The sequence below is a fragment of the Carassius carassius genome, chromosome 41 (genome assembly GCF_963082965.1).
Source record: "Carassius carassius chromosome 41, fCarCar2.1, whole genome shotgun sequence".
Classification (NCBI taxonomy): domain Eukaryota; kingdom Metazoa; phylum Chordata; class Actinopteri; order Cypriniformes; family Cyprinidae; genus Carassius; species Carassius carassius.
The window spans coordinates 2,697,261-2,709,635 of record NC_081795.1 but is presented as its reverse complement, the minus strand read 5'-3'; the positions used below and the strand labels follow the sequence as shown (position 1 = coordinate 2,709,635).

The 12,375-nt window shown below is 36.8% G+C and overlaps 1 protein-coding gene across 1 annotated transcript in view; it reads right to left on the bottom strand.

Moving 5' to 3' along the window:
* Positions 1–46: 46 nt before the first annotated feature.
* Positions 47–12,375, bottom strand: part of LOC132123421 (ephrin type-A receptor 4-like) — a 40,180-nt gene continuing 27,851 nt past the window's right edge. Inside the window, exons 6-17 of the mRNA XM_059534019.1 lie at positions 11,600–11,724; positions 11,217–11,376; positions 10,656–10,770; positions 10,012–10,064; positions 9,814–9,927; positions 9,547–9,732; positions 7,073–7,134; positions 3,226–3,435; positions 2,505–2,654; positions 2,115–2,308; positions 1,471–1,632; positions 47–1,379 (exon numbers count right to left, since the gene is read on the bottom strand). Coding sequence (XP_059390002.1) covers positions 1,265–1,379; positions 1,471–1,632; positions 2,115–2,308; positions 2,505–2,654; positions 3,226–3,435; positions 7,073–7,134; positions 9,547–9,732; positions 9,814–9,927; positions 10,012–10,064; positions 10,656–10,770; positions 11,217–11,376; positions 11,600–11,724 — 1,646 coding nt within the window. The 3' untranslated portion in view covers positions 47–1,264. The remainder of the gene's footprint in view (positions 1,380–1,470; positions 1,633–2,114; positions 2,309–2,504; positions 2,655–3,225; positions 3,436–7,072; positions 7,135–9,546; positions 9,733–9,813; positions 9,928–10,011; positions 10,065–10,655; positions 10,771–11,216; positions 11,377–11,599; positions 11,725–12,375) is intronic.

Sequence of the window (12,375 nt, the reverse complement as noted above, 5' to 3'; positions counted from 1 at the left end):
ATATGTTGTATAATGGATTTAATTATTATAAATATAGAACGGCAACTACAGTTTCTTAAAATTTTTATTTTAGGAACTAGATACAAAATATCATAAATAAAGCTCATAAGTTAGGTGCACCTAAAGGTGGAAATACAGAAACTGTGAAATTAACTCCTCAATATGTTACCGAACCTTTCTTAAATGTACTGTTGTTTTAAAATGTTACATTTACTGTCAACATGAATATTATGCTCACTGTATAATTAAATACATTCTGTTAACACATGTAAAGAAAAACAGGAAGAAAATGATGAAGCTGTACATGGAAACGTCTGCTGGTATTATGTACATCAAACTATTAAAAACTATGTACACACAAATTCCTAGATTATGTACAGTAAAAAAAAATTCTAAAAATATATCTGTGACTATAAAATTCTTGCAATGATTCAACTCAGCAGTTTCCAAAATTGTATTACTTTCTACACAGATTTAGCTGTTGGTGTACGATCTCTGGGTGCAGAATCAATGGTACTCAAAGGTGCAGACATTTATTTAGATAAATGAAATTGAAAGGAGAGAAAAAAACAAGATTGACAAGAAAACAAGAAAGATCATCAGATTGAGTCTTTTACTTTGCTACTTAAAAATGCAAAGATTGGATACATGGAACATGAGTAACTAAAGACTAAATCTTATCTGGATCTATCTCCTCATTCCCTTTATTTATTTTTTTTTTTCAACAAATAAAGCAATATAATATTCCATTCAGCAATGCCTCTGAAACTCCCATCTGGCCTTCGTAAAATAAACATACACCGTCCAAAAGGTCTGTTAGCTTCGTTGGCAAAGGCTCAAAATCTCCCGAGGCAAAAGATCTGAATATAATGTTCAAATCTGATTCGCAGGGAACAATTCTTTCCTGCTGACAATGAGCGGCCATCCTGAAAAGATCCTGAGGTGAAAAGCGTCATAGTCTGTTTGCACTTAAGTTGAAACGGTTCTTTCCACTTAAAGGAGGAGGACACTTCTCAAACTTTCTCCAGTCAAAAAATACTGCCTCGCTTCCTGGAACGACAGGGCCAGAAACATCTCATCCGGAGAGATGCATTGAGTCATTTTAGATTTTGTCTCATAGAATCACAAAGAGGCCCAGAAAAGTGCAGTTTAGCTCATTCATTCTGATCTTCATACCGTTTGTATTCATTAAAGTGCGAATGTGAAATATTCCGTCCCTCTTGTAATGCAAACATGGTGCAGTGTTTTTTCCCCTCATCACAGATCAGACGGGAACCTTTGTGTCTTGTCTGTGATGCATTCCAGAAAATAATTCCTGCACGCTGCTCAGGATCTTTCTCTGATGTGCACTGCATGAGATTCCCATTTTGCCCAGATCCCTGTAAAAGAGGGAGTTTTGGTAAGCTATAGTCATCTTCAAGCTCATCAGGATGTGTAATTGAGTGTGTAATGTGTAAAAGTGGTGCTCACTCGTGACTCATGGGTAAGACACTCTCTAAGCTGCAGAATCCTGCTGTGCTGAAGTTTTCTCTGTATTGCTCAAGTCCAATAATTTTCAGCCATTCATCCACAGAACCTACAGAGGGGGCGGAGCCTTCCGAGGGGGAGTGGTGAAGTGTGGAGGGGTGGGGCCTGAGTGTGACAACATCAGAGAATACATATTAACCTTGAGAAAATGAACTTGTCAGAACTGTATCTGTGTGTGTGTTTGTGTGTGTGTGCCAAAAAGCTTATTTTAGGTTAAGCCAGAAACATAGAAAACTCTTCACAAGTTTGGGGTCGGTAAGATTTTTTAAAGGTCTGTCACTGTCACATTTGATCAATGTAATATAGACTAAATGCATTCTGAAACACAACAGCAGATGAAATTGAGCATTCTGAAATATTACAGATTACAGCAATTATAAGTAGCTTCTTGTCAAGATAAAAATTCAGAAAATGTCTCCAGAGGAATAGAAAAGCCTAATACATGTTCACAAGGGGACAAAGGATTTAGGAATTAGTATCTACATATGCCAAACACTTATTTTAGAACGTTTACCCATATATACCCAAACTAGCAATAAAAATGTGAATGTAAATCTCTGAGAGTCTGTGTTAGAGTGCATGTTCACCTGCTGGCGTCTCCTGCGGTCCTCTTGAGTGTGGCAGGATTGCGTATGAGTTTGTCCAGCATGTTGACGATCTGGCTGAATTTGGGTCTATCCGCTCGTTCCCTCATCCAGCACTCCAGCATGAGCTGATGCAGAGCCAGAGGACACTCCATGGGCGGCGGCAACCGGTAGCCTTCCTCTATTGCCTTTATCACCTATGAAACAGAAGAGAAGGAAATTAATCTATGGCATTCAGTTGGTTTGTATAAGTTGGCATGGCACACAATAGCATGATAAAGCAGAGTATTAATACTTTGCATGCATTTCTGGAACGTGTACCATGGGAACGCCAGCACTGAAGATATGACAACCACACGTAATTAATTAGATTTGTGCTACAGTGCCACTCACATCCTGGTTGCTCATGTCCCAGTATGGTCGTTCACCATATGACATCACTTCCCACATGACGATGCCATAACTCCACACATCACTGGCTGAGGTGAACTTCCTGTATGTGATGGCTTCTGGAGCCGTCCAGCGGATTGGGATCTTCCCTCCCTGTGATTGACAGGTTAATGTTATTGACAATAAACAGCATTATACAACAGAATTAACTGAATTAGAAGTCTGATATTCCATTTAATCATATCGGAACCATTGTTATTACTGAAATTTCTCACAAATTTCTTAATCTATCTATCTATCTATCTATCTTATTTCTAAAAAATATTAATAATTATTTAATAAGTGTTAACTGAAATAAAATAAAAGATCATTTAGTTTTCATTTAGTACTAAAATTATTAAAACCCAAAAACTAAAAACCGAAATAAAATAAAATATTAAATAAAATAAAAATGAAAAAATACAACAAAATAACTTAAGCTTACACTGAAATGGAAATAAAAAAATCAATAAAAAATATGATTAAATGCTATAATAATAATAATAATAATACAAAAGTAACACTGAAAACATAACAAAGCTGCTTGAATTGTTCCTACAATGAACTGTTCTGTTTCACTAGCCATAATATGTCTGAAGCATTAGTTACTTGATTGTACATACTGTATGATAATATGAATTTAAATTATATATGCATAAATGTAAAAATATACACACACTCTTACCCTGGTAGTATACGCTCCTTCTGGCTCATCTTCAAGCACTCTGGACATCCCAAAATCTGAGACTTTGCACACCAGGTTGCTGTTCACTAGGATGTTGCGTGCTGCCAGATCCCTGTGAACGCAACTCATGTCGGAAAGATACTTCATTCCAGACGCGATTCCTCTCAGGATGCCCACCAGCTGAATAACGGTGAAGCGGCCATCATTCTTCTGAAAGAGGAGAGAACACATCAACACTCTTGACAAGAATCAAACTTGCTTTAGTCGTGATTGTTCTTCCGAGTCATTTAGTATGGGGAAAATCTCCATTTTTTTTTTACTTGTGACATTTGTACGAACACCTCTATTTGTTCACGTGTTAAATTCAGCTCCACATGAACTCCAGCTCTGCGAGACGCTTATAATAAAAATGCAACATGCCACAAACATCTTCCCAGACCTATAATAAGAAGCTTTTATAAATGTGTATTGAACAAAAGAGAAACATTTCAAAATAGAAGTTCACGTCTGGTTTTCCACCAAAATAAAAGTTCTATGGTTTAATGATTGAAAGCAAAAAACAAACAATCATAAATATATCATTGTAATTTTACTGTTGTTATATAGAATTATTATAACTATTACTATATAAATTAAAAGTATTATGAAATACTTTAATGTTCAGTTGTATTAGTCATTTTTTTATGATTTAATTTCAGTTATTTGATTTAATACTACTTACTACTAATAATAAAATGTATAATAATAATAATAAAAATAAAATATATATATATATTTTTTTAATAATGCACATAGAGTTTCATGGCCAGTAAAAAAAAAATATGGCTTGTAAATTTCTGAAGTCAAAATATTATTTCCAGGCCCTTTTTAACGCTGTTTTAAAGGCAAAAGGACAAAAAACATCATAATGAAGAAATATTGCCAATTTCCCAGGTGCTATTTTGGGAAATTATTTTATCCAACCCCATATATACAGTATGTAGTTTTACAGTTTTTTACGATTGCTATGACAGATTTTTCAATACTTTTAACAATTTTCCAAAACTCTTAACACAGTTAGCACTACATCCGCCTGTGTAAGCTATACTATTAACACATTTCTTGTTGCTTTAACACAAAATGCATACAATTAACACAAATTTAAAATGCTTGAACTTCTTTTACACACAAGCTCAAACAAGACCAAAACAATGGATTTTTACTGCCAAATTTACCAATGATTTAACACTGTATGTCAGAACAGATAACACCATGTTCTAAACCTAACCTTACAGGCTAAAGTCAAGGTAAACAGCTGTTCATATTGTGAATTGAAACACAAATATATTCCCTGTATTTTATTCCATTGCTAATGAGAAACAGCTTATTGAAGTTATGCAAATACATAAATCACAGCTGATTCCCATCTAGGAAGCACACTCAGGTGTTGAGGTTCTTTCAATCACATGATTATATGTTCTAAAAGAGGACTCTTTGGGCTGATCTTGTGTGGAAAAGAAACAATATAGAGCAACACAAAGAAAGAAAGAAAGAAAGAAAGAAAGAAAGAATGCCTGCAAGAGGGAGAGGAAGACGAGTACCAGGACAAGGGAGAGGAGTGGGGCAAGGACAAGGGCAAGGGAGAGGAGTGGGGCAAGGACAAGGGAGAGGAGTGGGGCAAGGGCAAGGACAAGGACCAGGGAGAGGAGTGGGGCAAGGACAAGGGAGAGGAGTGGGGCAAGGACAAGGACAAGGGAGAGGAGTGGGGCGAGGACAAGGACGAGACAGAGGAGTGGGGCGAGGGAGAGGGAGAGGAGTTAGAAAGCTTGGTGGTGCTCAAAGAAGGACCAGAGCTAGGGTAACTGATCAAATAAGAGCAACTATCATTGACCATGTCATAAACCATGGGCTATCATATAGAGAGGCTGGTGAACGAGTACAACCAAATCTCAGCCGGGACACAGTGGCATCCATTGTCCGTATTTTCAGAGAAACCAACAGGTAGGATATTGCTTCTCCTACAGCAAAGTGTACTGTAAATACTGTAATATTACCATTTACAGTATTAGAGTGACTGTATGCCTCCGGTCTCTAATATGTAACTGTATTTTGTTCCTCTAAGGATTCAACGTCTACCTCCCTCAGGGGGCAGAGGAAAGCTCCTGAATGAAGAACAGGAACTTGCTATTGTCAACATGGTGATTGCTGACAATGAAATAAAACTGAAGGACATTCAGTCCAGAGTTGTAGAGGACAACCTTGTCTTTGGGAACATTGCAGCAATCAGCATAACATCCATTTCTCGGACTCTAGCTAAACACAGAGTCCTAATGAAACAACTATACAAAGTTCCTTTTGAAAGGAACAGTGAGCGCATCAAAGAACTCCGTCACCAATACGTCCAGGTAAGGTTATGCAATACAGTCATTACTGTACTATACACAGTGTGTTTTGCAGTAAACTACTCTATAAACCTGGAGTACATTAGGACATACAGTAGATATACAGTACAGCACAGCATGTACATACACTGTGTCTAATTACTTTCAGAGAGTCATGGAGTTGGAGGCCAATCAAGTCCCACATGAAATTATCTATGTTGACGAGGCTGGCTTTAACTTGGCGAAAAGGCGTCGCCGTGGGAGAAACATAATTGGCAAAAGGGCCACAGTTACCGTGCTGGGCCAGAGAGGAGCCAACATCACCATGTGTGCCGCAATCTCCAACAATGGTGCACTCCTGCATAAATGTGAGATTGGCCCCTACAACACCGACCGCCTTCTCCTATTTTTAGAAGACCTGCACGAAAGATTGGTGCCAGAGGTAGAAAGGGGACAGGTGGGAGACCACTTGCCAATATATGTGATCACATGGGACAATGTGGCATTCCACCATTCCCGTGCAGTCACAGCATGGTTTGACGCCCATCCTAGGATGGTGTCCCTTTTCCTTGCTCCTTACTCCCCTTTCCTCAACCCCATTGAGGAGTTTTTCTCATCCTGGAGATGGAAGGTTTTTGACCATCGCCCACATGACCAAATGTCCCTCCTGGATGCAATGGATGCTGCATGCCAAGACATCACAGCTGAACACTGCCAGGGGTGGATAACTTATGCAAAAAGATTCTTCCCACGATGCCTTGCCAGAGAAGATATCAGGTGTGATGTGGATGAGAACATGTGGCCAAATGCAGAAGACCGGGCAGATTAGAAGTTTACTTTGTTTTTTTTAATTATTATTCCGGTGCTTTTTCTGTTTGTATATCTTGCAGTAATGTCCTTTTGCAAATAAAGTCTTTACTGCAGCAATTCTGTCTTTTTTTTAGAACTGTAACTGTACATTCTATAAAGCTACTCTGAGATGGTCATTCATTTTTTGTGACAAAATGCATGCATTTACTAAACCCAACAAAACAAAAATGTAGAGAGGCTTCAAAAGAAACTACAGTGCAAAACACAATCTCTGATCAATACAATATACTGTCTATTGTATAAGGGCAGACCTGTCACATAAAATAATGCAGTTTCTGTAATTTCAGCTGATGATAGTGTTTTTTTTGTCATTGTGTTATGATTGACTAAATGTTCCTGTTGGAAGAGAACATGTGTTAGTGTTTTGAATAATTATTTGATTTTGAAACATGTTTGCAGTGTTTTGGTAGACATAGTGTATTGTGTTAGTGTATTATTGTATTTTGAAAATTAGATTTGGAGTTTAGTTTACAATGTGTGATTTTGAGCATGAAATTAACCGTTTTGCCAATTGTGTGTTTTAGGTGTGTTGGTGTGTTAAGAGTTTAGGAAATTTGTTAAATTTATTGAAAAATCTGTCATAGCGATTGTAAAAAACTGTAGTGTATTGATCTTACTCTGAGAAACATGTCCAGTGAGCCGTTCTCCATATATTCAGTGATAATCATAACTGGTTTGCCTGCAAACACAGAAACAGACAAAAAGAGAACAATTAAACTTCACAAATTTATAATAAATTCAAGTTTCTGTAAGAAAAAACAACAAATCTAAACCATCTTGTTTTGTATTATTGCATGTTACTGCCTTCTTAGGATGTAAAAGTTTGTTCCTCTTTTGTAAGTCGCTTTGAATAAAGCTGATTAAACGTAAATTTTAATTAACAAAGCATTCAAACTTTCCCACTGACAGTATTTGAATGTGAGAGATGCCCTGGGCATATGCAACACTGTTTACTGAAACTTCTCATGTCAGTGTCAACCAGATGTAAACACTGAGCGCAGAACATGAATATCAGTCATTCAAAGAGAATCAACACACACAGTCACAGTCCAGCTGATTGGCATTTAGCCAATGCTCCTGTCCTATAAAGGAAGTGCAGTAAATAAAGCTCAACCAGACACATTGTCGGACATCTTTGTTGAGCTGGCCTTTCTGATGACCTCGAGGCGAGTTTGACTGACAGCTCCTCCAGAGGGCCTGAGGAGCAGGTGACCTCTGACCCCGCCCCCTCACTGTTGGAGTTTCCCAGCTCCGCCCCTCTCCGCCCACGCTATAAGAATGCTAATGAAGTTTTTACTGACTTCTCGTGTATAGCTTTGCCAACATGCATGTGCACGCTTGACAATGAACTCTGCAAGACAAGCATTATAATCTCCATCAAAACATAACAGAAATATACCATTTATAATTTCAAAAACAGTAAAAAAAAACAAAACAAAACAAAAAAACACTGGAAATTATATTTCTTGCATCAAGAATACAACTACCACAAGTCTTATAAAGCCAAATAATCACAAAGAAATGCTGTTGAATCATTGATGAGAGACATCGAGAGGCCCCGCTCCAAACCACCTTATTTACATATTTAGATTCACTTCATACTCATTTACATTATGCAAATGAAGCATTCAATTCCACTAGCTCTGATGTAACACATAGCGGGAGCCTTGAGATGGTTTTATAGTTTCATGTGGATATTTATGAGCTGAAATTAAATGAATCATTGACAGTGCTGGCTGATATCCAAGTGTTAGAAATGTCTTGCACCATTTTAATTTACTAAGAAATTATAAATCAACGCATTTGGAGTCACCTGCTGCTCAAGACTTTTTTTCTTTAAAAATATAAAGCAAAAATGTTAGCGTATATGTGCAAAAAAATTACATATTTGAAATATCAAATATACACATAATAAAAAATAAAAAATAAATTACAATGAATCAATTAAAAATCTAAATTCATGCTATGACTTTTTAAAACATTCAGTTTCTCACATTTAAAATTAATCGTATAATTAATTGTCACTCTCTTTTATTGATAAACTAGTGCAATGACAGAAAAAGTAAAGTAAACAAAAAAATAAAGTAGAAGGATGGCCAAAACGATTAAGAAACATGCTAAATGTGTAGCGTGTAGAGTCTGACTTTCTCTCTCACATACACACACACACACACAGAGCAGTGGCTGTAGGTTACAGATATAGGGTGAAACTCTAACCCCAAACACATTTAGGTCTGACGACGTGATTAATGAGTGTGCTGTGCGTTTTAGCTCACATTAGCCGTCCAGAGCGACCCACTCCATCTGGAGACCACAAGGCTGTGTGTGTGTGTGTGTGTGTGTATGCATCTCATAGCAGTTCTTGTCAAGACACGCTCAGCAAGCAAAAACACAGATAAACTGGACATGCATATATAAACACACGACCATTAGCACATCAAAAGGAAAATGTGTTCTATCAGCAGCCTGTTTCTTTAGTGGTTTTATGCACACTTAATATCCCAACTTCTGACCATAGCATTCTGCTGTCTAATTATATTAGCATGAAACATAAGTATTTTTACTCTTTGGGGCATTTTTCTTGAATAACAGTTAATTGTTTAAAATTTCTGCGAATTTTATAATCACTGTCCCTGAATTCTATGATGGTTCCAAGTAGGAAATTCTGATATGAAATGCACTCAAAACTAATATTTAAGGCAAGTTGAACCTCTTGAAAACATCCCAAACTAAAAATGACTGAAGAAGACAAAGAAATACTTGTTTCTCACTATTTTATTTTGGGTGCTGATTCCAAAAGTAGTAGCTGTTCTGCTCGAGCACATTACAAATTTTCACAAAATATGATGCCTTTTGAAGCATTTTACTTTTGACAACCACAGAAATTAAACCTTAATCAGCAGAAAAACTGCTGACATGTTCCTATCTTCCTCTATTTGAGAGAAATAGGCCTTTTGCGTACATAGAGAAAGGCTTAGATCTTTGAGTTCAGCTCATGAAAAATGGGGGTGGGGAAAAGTGTTGTTTTTATAATTTTGTGCAATATATATATATATATATATATAAATCTATGATGTCAACTTGAACTTACATTTGGTGACCACGCCTTCTAGGTGAATGATATTAGGATGGTCAAACTGGCCAATCACGCTGGCCTCGCTCAGGAAGTCCAGCCTCTGCTGCTCTGTAAACCCCGCCTTTAGTGTTTTGATGGCCACACAGATCTCTCGCTTTCCAGGAAGTTTCAGACGGCCGCTGCACACCTCGCCAAACTCACCTACAGAGACAGGAAGTGACTTTTACATGCATCTATCATCAATAAATGATTGCTAACGATGTAAAAGGACTGTTAACGCACCGATGCCGATCACCTTCTCGATCTTGATACAGGAGGTGTTGATCTCCTTAGCGAACTCCCTGATGGCCTGGTTGGGGTCTTCGTAGGTGTAAGGGTCCACATATATTCTCACGCCTACCGGCACATTAACAGAGGTTTGAGAACAGAAATGTTTCATTTTAAGGTCCAGCTGAAGACTGATGAAAGGTGTTTTCTCACCTGGCTGCAGGTTTTTCTCCTCTGCCTGTTTAGTTTTGCTGTATTTGCTCCTCCTGAGATGAAAATAATCACAATTTTTAAGCATTTATTCTATTATTTATCTATGTATCTATCACAGTTGTATATTGCTGTTATTTATACACTATAATGGTATTTATTAATATTGTGAATTTTGAATTTTGATAAGTGTATCAAAGATGATACATTTAACTAATTTAAATTCTTAATTCTTATGTTTTGAAAAAAAACTACATGATGAAAAATTTGTATTGATATTTCTGAACTCAGCATAATGAAATTAGCTAATACTTTAATCTTTTTCAAGATGCAGGACAGTTTAATACATACATATACAAAAAATATACTAAAAATAAATGAATAAAAATAAATGAATTTCATATTTTATACATACACAATTTTTTTTTCATATTAGATTTTATTTGTAGTTAAATTTTTATTAATTTTGTTATGTGCTTTTGTAATTTAAAATTTAATTGTAAAGTAATTTTTTTTAACATATTTCTATTTAGTTTTAATTTATTTTTATTAATTTTAGTGCCTCAACATTTTATTACTTTTTAGGTTTAGTTAACATTAATAACACTGGCCTGTCATCATGGAAAATATACTGGATGTTCTGTCACCTTTTGGTGATGATGAAGGTAATGATGAGGATAAGGAGGAGAACAACAACACATCCGGCCACCAACAGCAGCAGCACAGCAGAGCTAATGACTCCTCCAACAACAGGAGCTGCGACTGAGAGAGACATAATTAGATTTCTTCTCCAAATCATGCAGCATATTTTTAAGAGAACATTGTGTGTCCTAATTCACGTACATATGCACTATTCTATGCCGTTTTGTAGTATAAATAGAGTGAGTAGTGCATTCACACTGAAAATTCTAAAAAGAAAAAGTGCACTTTAAACACCTGAATGATGCACTTAAATAACAGAAGAATTAAGGGGGAGGAGCTATCAAACTCAAAAAGTTGAATGACAAAAAAAAAAACCTCATCATATAATTGCTACACTGCACGGTTGAGTACATAGTGCGTAAGTACATAGTGTTTAAGTGCATAGTGTATTGTGGAAGCAACATGTTGTTATTTTATACTAGGTATTCATTGTATTTTTTTGAGTATATGTGAAGCTGTTTTTTAGCTCCTTCTTACTTAATTAAACACATGAACTGGACACCCACCAGTGTTAGTGCTGAACTCAAAGGGGGCGCTGAACTCCCCATATCCCGCGGAGGTGCGAGCGCGCACGTGAAACATGTAGGAAGTCATCGGAGTCAGGTCTTTAATATCAGTACAACGAGACGTCGTCTTTACGATGCGATAACTCCTCTCGTTCTGATCCTGAGATTCATAAATAAAGAGAAAGACAGAGAACAGAAGAAGAGAGGAAGGTGAAAAGTCAAAGGGGGCTATTTTTAAAACACACTTTCTGTTTATCCAGACAGCAAATGTCCTAAGGGTTTGCTGCAGTGTGTGAACAAAAACATCTTAAAGGAACAGCACACCCAGAATTTAAGGGTGATCAATGCCTTAAAATATGAAAAATAAAAACAAGAACATTCACCTTCTCGTAGTATTTGACCTCATACTCCAGTATGACTCCGTTGGGTTTCTCGGGCTCGTCCCAGAACAGAGAGAGCGTCTGGCGCGTGATGTCCTTACTCTGAACCATCATGACCGTGGAAGGAGCTGAGGAGAGACAGAAAGAGTTCATATATTTATTAAAGGTTCATGCTTACTAAATTGTACTTTTGTCAGGTTTTCCTGACACATCTGTCTTTCTTTTATCTCATCACAGACAAACAGAGAGAGAAAGGATGAACCCGGAAAGCAAGGAGAGCTTTTTCTTCTTCAAAACTGTGGATTTGGAGTTAAGACCGCTATTGTCTTTTTGTTTTTTTTGTCCCATGAAGCTGTTTTTGTTGAGGGTGAGAAAGTCAAACAGACTCAGAATCAGACACAACAGAGATATGTTTTGTCTTCTCTGCTTTCGTAAGCCACAATAAACAGAAAGAGAAAAACAGCAAAAGAAAACGGATCTGAGGGATGCAAAGGAAGAAGTCAAAGAAAAGATCTCTATGTATTAGTTTCTGCTACCAAACAGAACAACTCTAGATATCAAAACCACAGAAAGCTCAGCGTATTTACACAGAATTCAAATGCTGTATTTGGTGAAGTTCTAGACATTGTCCCATGTGTATTCTGACTAATTAGGGGTGTTTGCTAAGTTGAGCATCACTATTACAATTGCTCATACTTACCGTTAAACAAAAATCCAATTCTAAGGCCACAATGTTTCAGAAAATGTAGAGTTCTGACCTCATTTCCATATGTAAACAG